At 75.1% G+C, this 14,033-nt stretch overlaps 1 protein-coding gene across 1 annotated transcript in view; it reads right to left on the minus strand.

The window, feature by feature from the left end:
* The window catches only part of LOC142824392 (intraflagellar transport protein 172 homolog), a 43,459-nt gene that overhangs the window by 14,337 nt on the left and 15,089 nt on the right, over positions 1-14,033 (minus strand). Inside the window, exons 4-6 of the mRNA XM_075916263.1 lie at positions 8,895-9,014; positions 7,035-7,130; positions 6,540-6,599 (exon numbers count right to left, since the gene is read on the minus strand). Coding sequence (XP_075772378.1) covers positions 6,540-6,599; positions 7,035-7,130; positions 8,895-9,014 — 276 coding nt within the window. The remainder of the gene's footprint in view (positions 1-6,539; positions 6,600-7,034; positions 7,131-8,894; positions 9,015-14,033) is intronic.

Below are 14,033 nucleotides of genomic sequence, written 5' to 3' on the forward strand. Positions count from 1 at the left end.
CAACGTTTACCCGCCGGGTTAGGGGACGCCAGGCCCGAGGGCGGTTCTGCCTGACGTTTACCCGCCGGGGTAGAGGACGCCAGGCCCGAGGGCGGCTCTGCCCGACGTTTACCCGCCGGGTTAGGGGACGCCAGGCCCGAGGGCGGCTCTGCCCGACGTTTACCCGCCGGGTTAGGGGACGCCAGGCCCGAGGGCGGCTCTGCCCGACGTTTACCCGCCGGGTTAGGGGACGCCAGGCCCGAGGGCGGCTCTGCCTGACGTTTACCCGACGGGGTAGACGCCAGGCCCCAGGGCGGCTCTGCCCAACGTTTACCCGCCGGGTTAGGGGACGCCAGGCCCGAGGGCGGTTCTGCCTGACGTTTACCCGCCGGGTTAGGGGACGCCAGGCCCGAGGGCGGCTCTGCCCGATGTTTACCCGCCGGGTTAGACGCCAGGCCCGAGGGCAGTTCTGCCTGACGTTTACCCGCCGGGTTAGACGCCAGGCCCGAGGGCGGCTCTGCCCGACGTTTACCCGCCGGGGTAGGGGACGCCAGGCCCGAGGGCGGTTCTGCCCGACGTTTACCCGCCGGGGTAGGGGACGCCAGGCCCGAGGGCGGCTCTGCCCGACGTTTACCCGCCGGGGTAGGGGACGCCAGGCCCGAGGGCGGCTCTGCCCGACGTTTACCCGCCGGGGTAGGGGACGCCAGGCCCGAGGGCGGCTCTGCCCGACGTTTACCCGCCGGGTTAGGGGACGCCAGGCCCGAGGGCGGTTCTGCCCGACGTTTACCCGCCGGGTTAGGGGACGCCAGGCCCGAGGGCGGCTCTGCCCGACGTTTACCCGCCGGGTTAGGGGACGCCAGGCCCGAGGGCGGCTCTGCCCGACGTTTACCCGCCGGGTTAGACGCCAGGCCCGAGGGCGGTTCTGCCTGACGTTTACCCGCCGGGTTAGACGCCAGTCCCGAGGGCGGCTGTGCCCGACGTTTACCTGCCGGGGTAGGAGACGCCAGGCCCGAGGGCGGCTCTGCCCTACGTTTACCCGCCGGGTTAGGGGACGCCAGGCCCGAGGGCGGCTCTGCCCGACGTTGACCCGCCGGGGTAGGGGACGCCAGGCCCGAGGGCGGTTCTGCCTGACGTTTACCCGCCGGGTTAGGGGACGCCAGGCCCGAGGGCGGCTCTGCCCGACGCTTACCCGCCGGGGTAGACGCCAGGCCCGAGGGCGGTTCTGCCTGACGTTTACCCGCCGGGGTAGACGCCAGGCCCGAGGGCGGTTCTGCCTGACGTTTACCCGCCGGGGTAGGAGACGCCAGGCCCGAGGGCGGCTCTGCCCGACGCTTACCCGCCGGGGTAGACGCCAGGCCCGAGGGCGGTTCTGCCTGACGTTTACCCGCCGGGTTAGGGGACGCCAGGCCCGAGGGCGGCTCTGCCCGACGTTTACCCGCCGGGGTAGACGCCAGGCCCGAGGGCGGTTCTGCCTGACGTTTACCCGCCGGATTAGGGGACGCCAGGCCCGAGGGCGGTTCTGCCTGACGTTTACCCGCCGGGGTAGGGGACGCCAGGCCCGAGGGCGGCTCTGCCCGACGTTTACCCGCCGGGGTAGACGCCAGGCCCGAGGGCGGTTCTGCCTGACGTTTACCCGCCGGGGTAGGAGACGCCAGGCCCGAGGGCGGCTCTGCCCGACGCTTACCCGCCGGGGTAGGGGACGCCAGGCCCGAGGGCGGTTCTGCCTGACGTTTACCCGCCGGGTTAGGGGACGCCAGGCCCGAGGGCGGCTCTGCCCGATGTTTACCCGCCGGGTTAGACGCCAGGCCCGAGGGCAGTTCTGCCTGACGTTTACCCGCCGGGTTAGACGCCAGGCCCGAGGGCGGCTCTGCCCGACGTTTACCCGCCGGGTTAGACGCCAGGCCCGAGGGCGGCTCTGCCCGACGTTTACCCGCCGGGTTAGGGGACGCCAGGCCCGAGGGCGGCTCTGCCCGACGTTTACCCGCCGGGGTAGGGGACGCCAGGCCCGAGGGCGGCTCTGCCCGACGTTTACCCGCCGGGGTAGGGGACGCCAGGCCCGAGGGCGGCTCTGCCTGACGTTTACCCGCCGGGTTAGGGGACGCCAGGCCCGAGGGCGGCTCTGCCCGACGTTTACCCGCCGGGGTAGGGGACGCCAGGCCCGAGGGCGGCTCTGCCCGACGTTTACCCGCCGGGGTAGGGGACGCCAGGCCCGAGGGCGGCTCTGCCCGACGTTTACCCGCCGGGGTAGGGGACGCAGGCCCGAGGGCGGTTCTGCCCGACGTTTACCCGCCGGGGTAGGAGACGCCAGGCCCGAGGGCGGCTCTGCCTGACGTTTACCCGCCGGGGTAGGGGACGCCAGGCCCGAGGGCGGCTCTGCCCGACGTTTACCCGCCGGGGTAGGGGACGCCAGGCCCGAGGGCGGCTCTGCCCGACGTTTACCCGCCGGGTTAGGGGACGCCAGGCCCGAGGGCGGCTCTGCCCGACGTTTACCCGCCGGGTTAGACGCCAGGCCCGAGGGCGGTTCTGCCTGACGTTTACCCGCCGGGTTAGACGCCAGTCCCGAGGGCGGCTGTGCCCGACGTTTACCCGCCGGGTTAGGGGACGCCAGGCCCGAGGGGCGGCTCTGCCCGACGTTTACCCGCCGGGGTAGGAGACGCCAGGCCCGAGGGCGGCTCTGCCCGACGTTTACCCGCCGGGTTAGGGGACGCCAGGCCCGAGGGCGGCTCTGCCCGACGTTGACCCGCCGGGGTAGGGGACGCCAGGCCCGAGGGCGGTTCTGCCTGACGTTTACCCGCCGGGTTAGGGGACGCCAGGCCCGAGGGCGGCTCTGCCCGACGCTTACCCGCCGGGGTAGACGCCAGGCCCGAGGGCGGTTCTGCCTGACGTTTACCCGCCGGGGTAGACGCCAGGCCCGAGGGCGGTTCTGCCTGACGTTTACCCGCCGGGGTAGGAGACGCCAGGCCCGAGGGCGGCTCTGCCCGACGCTTACCCGCCGGGGTAGATGCCAGGCCCGAGGGCGGTTCTGCCTGACGTTTACCCGCCGGGTTAGGGGACGCCAGGCCCGAGGGCGGCTCTGCCCGACGTTTACCCGACGGGGTAGACGCCAGGCCCGAGGGCGGTTCTGCCTGACGTTTACCCGCCGGATTAGGGGACGCCAGGCCCTGAGGGCGGTTCTGCCTGACGTTTACCCGCCGGGGTAGGGGACGCCAGGCCCGAGGGCGGCTCTGCCCGACGTTTACCCCGCCGGGGTAGGAGACGCCAGGCCCGAGGGCGGCTCTGCCCGACGCTTACCCGCCGGGGTAGGGGACGCCAGGCCCGAGGGCGGCTCTGCCCGACGCTTACCCGCCGGGGTAGGGGACGCCAGGCCCGAGGGCGGCTCTGCCCGACGTTTACCCGCCGGGGTAGGGGACGCCAGGCCCGAGGGCGGCTCTGCCCGACGTTTACCCCGCCGGGGTAGGGGACGCCAGGCCCGAGGGCGGCTCTGCCCGACGTTTACCCCGCCGGGGTAGGGGACGCCAGGCCCGAGGGCGGCTCTGCCCGACGTTTACCCGCCGGGGTAGGGGACGCCAGGCCCGAGGGCGGCTCTGCCCGACGTTTACCCGCCGGGTTAGGGGACGCCAGGCCCGAGGGCGGCTCTGCCCGACGTTTACCCGCCGGGTTAGGGGACGCCAGGCCCGAGGGCGGCTCTGCCCGACGTTTACCCGCCGGGGTAGGGGACGCCAGGCCCGAGGGCGGCTCTGCCCGACGTTTACCCCGCCGGGGTAGGGGACGCCAGGCCCGAGGGCGGCTCTGCCCGACGTTTACCCGCCGGGGTAGGGGACGCCAGGCCCGAGGGCGGCTCTGCCCGACGTTTACCCGCCGGGGTAGGGGACGCCAGGCCCGAGGGCGGCTCTGCCCGACGTTTACCCGCCGGGTTAGGGGACGCCAGGCCCGAGGGCGGCTCTGCCCGACGTTTACCCGCCGGGGTAGGGGACGCCAGGCCCGAGGGCGGCTCTGCCCGACGTTTACCCGCCGGGGTAGGGGACGCCAGGCCCGAGGGCGGCTCTGCCCGACGTTTACCCGCCGGGGGTAGGGGACGCCAGGCCCGAGGGCGGCTCTGCCCGACGTTTACCCGCCGGGGTAGGGGACGCCAGGCCCGAGGGCGGCTCTGCCCGACGTTTACCCGCCGGGGTAGGGGACGCCAGGCCCGAGGGCGGCTCTGCCCGACGTTTACCCGCCGGGGTAGGGGACGCCAGGCCCGAGGGCGGCTCTGCCCGACGTTTACCCCGCCGGGGTAGGGGACGCCAGGCCCGAGGGCGGCTCTGCCCGACGTTTACCCGCCGGGGTAGGGGACGCCAGGCCCGAGGGCGGCTCTGCCCGACGTTTACCCGCCGGGTTAGGGGACGCCAGGCCCGAGGGCGGCTCTGCCCGACGTTTACCCCGCCGGGTTAGGGGACGCCAGGCCCGAGGGCGGCTCTGCCCGACGTTTACCCGCCGGGTTAGGGGACGCCAGGCCCGAGGGCGGCTCTGCCCGACGTTTACCCGCCGGGGTAGGGGACGCCAGGCCCGAGGGCGGCTCTGCCCGACGTTTACCCGCCGGGGTAGGGGACGCCAGGCCCGAGGGCGGCTCTGCCCGACGTTTACCCGCCGGGGTAGGGGACGCCAGGCCCGAGGGCGGCTCTGCCCGACGTTTACCCGCCGGGGTAGGGGACGCCAGGCCCGAGGGCGGTTCTGCCCGACGTTTACCCGCCGGGGTAGGGGACGCCAGGCCCGAGGGCGGTTCTGCCCGACGTTTACCCGCCGGGGTAAGGGGACGCCAGGCCCGAGGGCGGCTCTGCCCGACGTTTACCCGCCGGGTTAGGGGACGCCAGGCCCGAGGGCGGCTCTGCCTGACGTTTACCCGCCGGGTTAGGGGACGCCAGGCCCGAGGGCGGCTCTGCCCGACGTTTACCCGCCGGGGTAGGAGACGCCAGGCCCGAGGGCGGCTCTGCCCGACGTTTACCCGCCGGGTTAGGGGACGCCAGGCCCGAGGGCGGTTCTGCCTGACGTTTACCCGCCGTGGTAGGGGACGCCAGGCCCGAGGGCGGCTCTGCCCGACGTTTACCCCGCCGGGGTAGGGGACGCCAGGCCCGAGGGCGGCTCTGCCTGACGTTTACCCGCCGGGGTAGGGGACGCCAGGCCCGAGGGCGGTTCTGCCCGACGTTTACCCGCCGGGGTAGGGGACGCCAGGCCCGAGGGCGGCTCTGCCCGACGTTTACCCGCCGGGGTAGGGGACGCCAGGCCCGAGGGCGGCTCTGCCCGACGTTTACCCCGCCGGGGTAGACGCCAGGCCCGAGGGCGGTTCTGCCTGACGTTTACCTGCCGGGGTAGGAGACGCCAGGCCCGAGGGCGGCTCTGCCCGACGTTTATCCGCCGGGTTAGACGCCAGGCCTGAGGGCGGCTCTGCCTGACGTTTACCCGCCGGGGTAGGGGACGCCAGGCCCGAGGGCGGTTCTGCCCGACGTTTACCCGCCGGGGTAGGGGACGCCAGGCCCGAGGGCGGTTCTGCCCGACGTTTACCCGCCGGGGTAGGGGACGCCAGGCCCGAGGGCGGCTCTGCCCGACGTTTACCCGCCGGGGTAGGGGACGCAGGCCCGAGGGCGGTTCTGCCCGACGTTTACCCGCCGGGGTAGGGGACGCCAGGCCCGAGGGCGGCTCTGCCTGACGTTTACCCCGCCGGGGTAGGAGACGCCAGGCCCGAGGGCGGTTCTGCCTGACGTTTACCCGCCGGGGTAGGGGACGCCAGGCCCGAGGGCGGCTCTGCCCGACGTTTACCCGCCGGGTTAGGGGACGCCAGGCCCGAGGGCGGCTCTGCCTGACGTTTACCCGCCGGGGTAGGGGACGCCAGGCCCGAGGGCGGCTCTGCCCGACGTTTACCCGCCGGGTTAGGGGACGCCAGGCCCGAGGGCGGCTCTGCCCGACGTTTACCCGCCGGGGTAGGGGACGCCAGGCCCGAGGGCGGCTCTGCCCGACGTTTACCCGCCGGGTTAGGGGACGCCAGGCCCGAGGGCGGCTCTGCCCGACGTTTACCCCGCCGGGTTAGGGGACGCCAGGCCCGAGGGCGGCTCTGCCTGACGTTTACCCGCCGGGGTAGGGGACGCCAGGCCCGAGGGCGGCTCTGCCTGACGTTTACCCGCCGGGGTAGGGGACGCCAGGCCCGAGGGCGGTTCTGCCCGACGTTTACCCGCCGGGTTAGGGGACGCCAGGCCCGAGGGCGGCTCTGCCTGATGTTTACCCGCCGGGGTAGGAGACGCCAGGCCCGAGGGCGGCTCTGCCCGACATTTACCCGCCGGGGTAGGGGACGCCAGGCCCGAGGGCGGCTCTGCCCGACGTTTACCCGCCGGGTTAGGGGACGCCAGGCCCGAGGGCGGTTCTGCCCGACGTTTACCCGCCGGGTTAGACGCCAGGCCCGAGGGCGGCTCTGCCCGACGTTTACCCGCCGGGTTAGGAGACGCCAGGCCCGAGGGCGGCTCTGCCCGACGTTTACCCGCCGTGTTAGACGCCAGGCCAGGCCCCCCTCTTCCCCCCCAGTGCATACTCACGTCCGTGAGGTCCAGGAAGCGGTTCAGGAAGATGAATGCCATGTTGTCCCAGCCCACCGCCTAGCAGAGAAAGCACCGTGTGGGAAGGGGCTGCGGGCGCACTGGGCCGAGCGGTGCCCTGCAGCACGGCCCGGGCAGCTGGGCTTGGGGGGCTGCTGGAGGCAGCCAAGGCTGGGGCGACTGTGCTCTGAGGGACGCCAGAACGTGAGCGCCAGGCTGGGGATGGCTCAGGTGCGACCCTAGGGCAGCTGCCCCTTTGCCCCAATCAAGGTGGGGCCCACGGAAGACTAGCTGACCCACGTCCCAGGCCCAACCCTCCCACTCAACTACCAGGCCTGCTGCCAGCTCCCCACCCAGGGACACGTCTCCACGGAGAACCCCCACATTGGCCGAGGGGGGCAGGACGGAGGGACCTGCTCCCCGAAAGTGGGCAGAGCCCTGGCAGCCGGGCACCGCGTCTCCCTGCCCATCTCCGCAGAGCAGGCCGGCTCTCACCCTGGCTGCTGTGCCAGCTTCGTAAAAGGCCTTGTCGGCGGGGACGAGATCCGTGTGGCGGAGGAGGGAGATGGACAGCTTGGTCGCCACGACCTCCTGAGGGGAGAGAGGCATTGGAGAGCCACTGGCAGCCAACGCGCACGAGACGCAGTCCTCATCCCCAGCGCCCGGGACTGGGCCCTGCCGGGCTCCCCCGCGCCCGAGTGAGCTCCTGTCCCCCAGCCCGGCCTGCTCTGTCCCTACCGGGCTCCCCCGCGCCCGACTGAGCTCCTGCCCCCCAGCCCGGCCCGCTCTGTCCCTGCCGGGCTCCCCCGCGCCCGACTGAGCTCCTGGCCCCCAGCCCGGCCCGCTCTGTCCCTGCCGGGCTCCCCCGCGCCCGACTGAGCTCCTGCCCCCCAGCCCGGCCTGCTCTGTCCCTACCGGGCTCCCCCGCGCCCGAGTGAGCTCCTGCCCCCCAGCCCGGCCTGCTCTGTCCCTGCCGGGCTCCCCCGCGCCCGAGTGAGCTCCTGGCCCCCAGCCCGGCCTGCTCTGTCCCTACCGGGCTCCCCCGCGCCTGACTGAGCTCCTGCCCCCCAGCCCGGCCTGCTCTGTCCCTACCGGGCTCCCCCGCGCCCGACTGAGCTCCTGCCCCCCAGCCCGGCCTGCTCTGTCCCTGCCGGGCTCCCCAGCGCCCGACTGAGCTCCTGCCCCCCAGCCCGGCCTGCTCTGTCCCTGCCGGGCTCCCCAGCGCCTGACTGAGCTCCTGTCCCCCAGCCCGGCCTGCTCTGTCCCTGCCGGGCTCCCCAGCGCCCGAGTGAGCTCCTGCCCCCCAGCCCGGCCTGCTCTGTCCCTGCCGGGCTCCCCCGCGCCCGACTGAGCTCCTGCCCCCCAGCCCGGCCTGCTCTGTCCCTGCCGGGCTCCCCCGCGCCCGAGTGAGCTCCTGCCCCCAGCCCGGCCTGCTCTGTCCCTGCCGGGTTCCCCAGCGTGAGCTCCTGCCCCCCAGCCCGGCCTGCTCTGTCCCTGCCGGGCTCCCCAGCGCCCGAGTGAGCTCCTGCCCCCCAGCCCGGCCTGCTCTGTCCCTGCCGGGCTCCCCCGCGCCCGAGTGAGCTCCTGCCCCCCAGCCCGGCCTGCTCTGTCCCTGCCGGGCTCCCCAGCGCCCGACTGAGCTCCTGCCCCCCAGCCCGGCCCGCTCTGTCCCTGCCGGGCTCCCCCGCGCCCGAGTGAGCTCCTGCCCCCCAGCCCGGCCTGCTCTGTCCCTGCCGGGCTCCCCCGCGCCCGACTGAGCTCCTGCCCCCCAGCCCGGCCTGCTCTGTCCCTGCCGGGCTCCCCAGCGCCCGACTGAGCTCCTGCCCCCCAGCCCGGCCTGCTCTGTCCCTGCCGGGCTCCCCCGCGCCCGACTGAGCTCCTGCCCCCCAGCCCGGCCCGCTCTGTCCCTGCCGGGCTCCCCAGCGCCCGAGTGAGCTCCTGCCCCCCAGCCCGGCCTGCTCTGTCCCTGCCGGGCTCCCCAGCGCCCGACTGAGCTCCTGCCCCCCAGCCCGGCCCGCTCTGGCCCTGTGAGGGCAGGGGACTGGACTTGACGACCTCTCGAGGGCTCTGCCAGTTCTCGGACTCTAGGACTCCAGGGCGCCCAGGCCGACCTACCATGGCTGCTCAGTTCGCGCACGCATTGACGGGAACGGACAGCAAGGGGCCCTCGCCGAAGATGGCCGGATTCCTGGCATGCTGCGATGGCCCCCACGCGCTGGCTCTCAGCATGTCACTGCTCTCTGGCAGGCCCTGGGCACTGGACCCCAGGGGCTGAATGCACCAGAGAGGGCCCCAGCCGGGCGCTTTGCCCCCGGGGCTCCTGCGTGGAGGCCAAGCACAGGCCATGGCACTTACCAGCTGCTTGACGCCCAGCGCGGCCGAGCGGGTGGCATAGTAGTGCGCTATCAGCAGCATGGTCTCAAACTCCTCGTGTGCGGGCGTGTTCGCTTCGCTTGACTTGACCAGGTTCTCACACTTCGGGGAGAGGGAGCAAGTCAGCCAGTGGGGCGTGCAGGCAGGGCTGGGGGGCAGAGCGAGCTGGGGCTGCTGAGTGTGGGGACAGAGGGGCCTGTGGGGCGTGCAGGCAGGGCTGGGGGGCAGAGCGAGCTGGGGCTGCTGAGTGTGGGGACAGAGGGGCCTGTGGGGCGTGCAGGCAGGGCTGGGGGGCAGAGCGAGCTGGGGCTGCTGAGTGTGGGGACAGAGGGGCCTGTGGGGCATGGAGGCAGGGCTGGGGGGCAGAGCGAGCTGGGGCTGCTGAGTGTGGGGACAGAGGGGCCTGTGGGGCGTGCAGGCAGGGCTGGGGGGCAGAGCGAGCTGGGGCTGCTGAGTGTGGGGACAGAGGGGCCTGTGGGGCATGCAGGCAGGGCTGGGGGGCAGAGCGAGCTGGGGCTGCTGAGTGTGGGGACAGAGAGGCCTGTGGGGCGTGCAGGCAGGGCTGGGGGGCAGAGCGAGCTGGGGCTGCTGAGTGTGGGGACAGAGGGGCCTGTGGGTGCTGAGAGGGGAGGGGTGCTGAGTGGGGACAGAGGGGCCTGTGGGTGCTGAGTGGGGACAGAGGGGCCTGTGGGTGCTGAGCGGGGAGGGGGGCTGAGTGGGGACAGAGAGGCCTGTGGGTGCTGAACGGGGAGGGGCGCTGAGTGGGGGCAGAGGGGCCTGTGGGTGCTGAGCGGGGAGGGGGGCTGAGTGGGGACAGAGGGGCCTGTGGGTGCTGAGCGGGGAGGGGCGCTGAGTGGGGACAGAGAGGCCTGTGGGTGCTGAGGGGCCTGTGGGTGCTGAGCGGGGAGGGGCGCTGAGTGGGGACAGAGAGGCCTGTGGGTGCTGAGCGGGGAGGGGGGCTGAGTGGGGACAGAGGGGCCTGTGGGTGCTGAGCGGGGAGGGGGGCTGAGTGGGGGCAGAGGGGCCTGTGGGTGCTGAGCGGGGAGGGGGGCTGAGTGGGGACAGAGGGGCCCGTGGGTGCTGAGCGGGGAGGGGGGCTGAGTGGGGACAGAGGGGCCCGTGGGTGCTGAGCGGGGAGGGGGGCTGAGTGGGGACAGAGGGGCCTGTGGGTGCTGAGCGGGGAGGGGCGCTGAGTGGGGACAGAGGAGCCTGTGGGTGCTGAGTGGGGAGGGGGGCTGAGTGGGGACAGAGGGGCCTGTGGGTGCTGAGCGGGGAGGGGCGCTGAGTGGGGACAGAGGGGCCTGTGGATGCTGAGCGGGGAGGGGTGCTGAGTGGGGGCAGAGGGGCCTGTGGGTGCTGAGCGGGGAGGGGCGCTGAGTGGGGACAGAGGTGCCTGTGGGTGCTGAGCGGAGAGGGGCGCTGAGTGGGGACAGAGGGGCCTGTGGGTGCTGAGTGGGGAGGGGGGCTGAGTGGGGACAGAGGGGCCTGTGGGTGCTGAGCGGGGAGGGGCGCTGAGTGGGGGCAGAGGGGCCTGTGGGTGCTGAGCGGGGAGGGGCGCTGAGTGGGGGCAGAGGGGCCTGTGGGTGCTGAGCGGGGAGGGGGGCTGAGTGGGGACAGAGGGGCCTGTGGGTGCTGAGCGGGGAGGGGCGCTGAGTGGGGACAGAGGTGCCTGTGGGTGCTGAGCGGAGAGGGGCGCTGAGTGGGGACAGAGGGGCCCGTGGGTGCTGAGCGGGGAGGGGAGCTGAGTGGGGACAGAGGGGCCTGTGGATGCTGAGCGGGGAGGGGAGCTGAGTGGGGACAGAGGGGCCTGTGGGTGCTGAGTGGGGAGGGGGGCTGAGTGGGGACAGAGGGGCCTGTGGGTGCTGAGCGGGGAGGGGCGCTGAGTGGGGGCAGAGGGGCCTGTGGGTGCTGAGCGGGGAGGGGGGCTGAGTGGGGACAAAAGGGCCTGTGGGTGCTGAGTGGGGACAGAGGGGCCTGTGGATGCTGAGCGGGGAGGGGGGCTGAGTGGGGACAGAGAGGCCTGTGGGTGCTGAGTGGGGACAGAGGGGCCTGTGGGTGCTGAGCGGGGAGGGGCACTGAGTGGGGACAGAGGGGCCTGTGGGTGCTGAGTGGGGACAGAGGGGCCTGTGGGTGTTGAGCGGGGAGGGGCGCTGAGTGGGGGCAGAGGGGCCCGTGGGTGCTGAGCGGGGAGGGGGGCTGAGTGGGGACAGAGGGGCCTGTGGGTGCTGAGCGGGGAGGGGGGCTGAGTGGGGACAGAGGGGCCTGTGGGTGCTGAGCGGGGAGGGGCGCTGAGTGGGGACAGAGGGGCCTGTGGGTGCTGAGTGGGGAGAGGCGCTGAGTGGGGACAGAGGGGCCTGTGGGTGCTGAGCGGGGAGGGGGGCTGAGTGGGGACAGAGGGGCCCGTGGGTGCTGAGCGGGGAGGGGGGCTGAGTGGGGACAGAGGGGCCCGTGGGTGCTGAGCGGGGAGGGGGGCTGAGTGGGGACAGAGGGGCCTGTGGGTGCTGAGCGGGGAGGGGCGCTGAGTGGGGACAGAGGGGCCTGTGGGTGCTGAGCGGGGAGGGGCGCTGAGTGGGGCCAGAGGGGCCTGTGGGTGCTGAGCGGGGAGGGGGGCTGAGTGGGGCCAGAGGGGCCTGTGGGTGCTGAGCGGGGAGGGGCGCTGAGTGGGGACAGAGGGGCCCGTGGGCGCGGAGCTGGGGGGGCAGACGGGCCCGTGGGCGCGGAGCCAGGGGGGCAGACGGGCCCGTGGGCACGGAGCCGGGGGGGCAGACGGGCCCGTGGGCGCGGAGCCGGGGGGGGGGGCAGATGGGCCCGTGGGCGCAGAGCCGGAGGGGGGGGCAGATGGGCCCGTGGGCGTGGAGCCGGGGGGGCAGACAGGCCTGTGGGCGCGGAGCCGGGGGGGGCAGATGGGCCGGGGGGGGTAGACGGGACTGGGGGGGGCAGACGGGCCGGGGGGGGCAGACGGGCCCGGGGGCGCGGAGCCGGGGGGGCAGACGGGCCTGGGGGGGCAGACGGGCCGGGGGGCGCCGAGCGGGGGCCGGTAGCGGCACTGGTGCGCCGGCAGAGGCAGAGCAGCCGCACTCACCAGGGTGAAGAGGACGTCGCGCAGGCTGGCCCAGCCCGGGGGGCAGACGGGCCGGGGGGGGGCAGACGGGCCGGGGGGGCAGACGGGCCGGGGGGGGGGCAGACGGGCCGGGGGGGGGTAGACGGGCCCGGGGGCGCGGAGCCGGGGGGGCAGACAGGCCTGGGGGGGGGCAGACGGGCCTGGGGGGGGGCAGACGGGCCGGGGGGCGCCGAGCGGGGGCCGGCAGAGGCACAGCAGCCGCACTCACCAGGGTGAAGAGGACGTCGCGCAGGCTGGCCCAGCCCGGGGGGCAGACGGGCCAGGGGGGCAGACGGGCCGGGGGGGGGCAGACAGGCCTGGGGGGCGCCGAGCGGGGGCCGGCAGAGGCAGAGCAGCCGCACTCACCAGGGTGAAGAGGACGTCGCGCAGGCTGGCCCAGCTGGGGGGGGCAGACGGGCCGGGGGGGGGCAGACAGGCCCCGGGGGGGGGCAGACGGGCCGGGGGGCGCCGAGCGGGGGCCGGTAGCGGCACTGGTGCGCCGGCAGAGGCAGAGCAGCCGCACTCACCAGGGTGAAGAGGACGTCGCGCAGGCTGGCCCAGCCCGGGGGGGGCAGACGGGCCGGGGGGGGGCAGACGGGCCTGGGGGGGGGGGGCAGACAGGCCCGGGGGGGGCAGACGGCCCGGGGGGGGGCAGACGGCCCCGGGGGGGGGCAGACGGGCCGGGGGGGGCAGACGGGCCGGGGGGGGGGCAGACGGGCCTGGGGGGGGCAGACGGGCCGGGGGGCGCCGAGCGGGGGCCGGCAGAGGCACAGCAGCCGCACTCACCAGGGTGAAGAGGACGTCGCGCAGGCTGGCCCAGCCGGGGGGGCAGACGGGCCGGGGGGGGGCAGACAGGCCCGGGGGGGGCAGACGGGCCGGGGGGCGCTGAGCGGGGGCCGGTAGAGGCACTGGTGCGCCGGCAGAGGCACTGGTGCGCCGGCAGAGGCACAGCAGCCGCACTCACCAGGGTGAAGAGGACGTCGCGCAGGCTGGCCCAGCTGGGGGGGCAGACGGGCCGGGGGGGGGGCAGACAGGCCCAGGGGGGGCAGACGGGCCGGGGGGGGGGCAGACGGGCCTGGGGGGGGGCAGACAGGCCCGGGGGGGGGCAGACGGCCCGGGGGGGGGCAGACGGGCCTGGGGGGGGGGCAGACGGGCCGGGGGAGCGCCGGCAGAGGCACAGCAGCCGCACTCACCAGGGTGAAGAGGACGTCGCGCAGGCTGGCCCAGCCGGGGGGGCAGACGGGCCGGGGGGGGGTAGACGGGCCGGGGGGGGGCAGACGGCCCGGGGGGGGGGGCAGACGGCCCCGGGGGGGGCAGACGGGCCGGGGGGCGCCGAGCGGGGCCGGCAGAGGCACAGCAGCCGCACTCACCAGGGTGAAGAGGACGTCGCGCAGGCTGGCCCAGCCGGGGGGGCAGACAGGCCTGGGGGGGCAGATGGGCCTGGGGGGGGGCAGACGGGCAGGGGGGCGCCGAGCGGGGGCCGGTAGCGGCACTGGTGCGCCGGCAGAGGCACAGCAGCCGCACTCACCAGGGTGAAGAGGACGTCGCGCAGGCTGGCCCAGCCGGGGGGGCAGACGGGCCGGGGGGGGTAGACGGGCCGGGGGGGGGTAGACGGGCCGGTGGGGGGCAGACGGGCCGGGGGGGGGGCAGACAGGCCCGGGGGGGGGCAGACGGGCCGGGGGGGGGCAGACAGGCCGGGGGAGCGCCGGCAGAGGCACAGCAGCCGCACTCACCAGGGTGAAGAGGACGTCGCGCAGGCTGGCCCAGCCCGGGGGGGCAGACGGGCCGGGGGGGGGGTAGAAGGGCCGGGGGGGGGCAGACGGCCCGGGGGGGGCAGACGGCCCCGGGGGGGGGCAGACGGGCCGGGGGGCGCCGAGCGGGGGGCCGGCAGAGGCACAGCAGCCGCACTCACCAGGGTGAAGAGGACGTCGCGCAGGCTGGCCCAGCCGGGGGGGGCAGACGGGCCGGGGGGGGGCAGACGGGCCGGGGGGGGGTAGACGGGCCGGTGGGGGCAGACGGGC

This window comes from Pelodiscus sinensis, unplaced genomic scaffold (assembly GCF_049634645.1).
Source record: "Pelodiscus sinensis isolate JC-2024 unplaced genomic scaffold, ASM4963464v1 ctg80, whole genome shotgun sequence".
Lineage (NCBI taxonomy): Eukaryota > Metazoa > Chordata > Testudines > Trionychidae > Pelodiscus > Pelodiscus sinensis.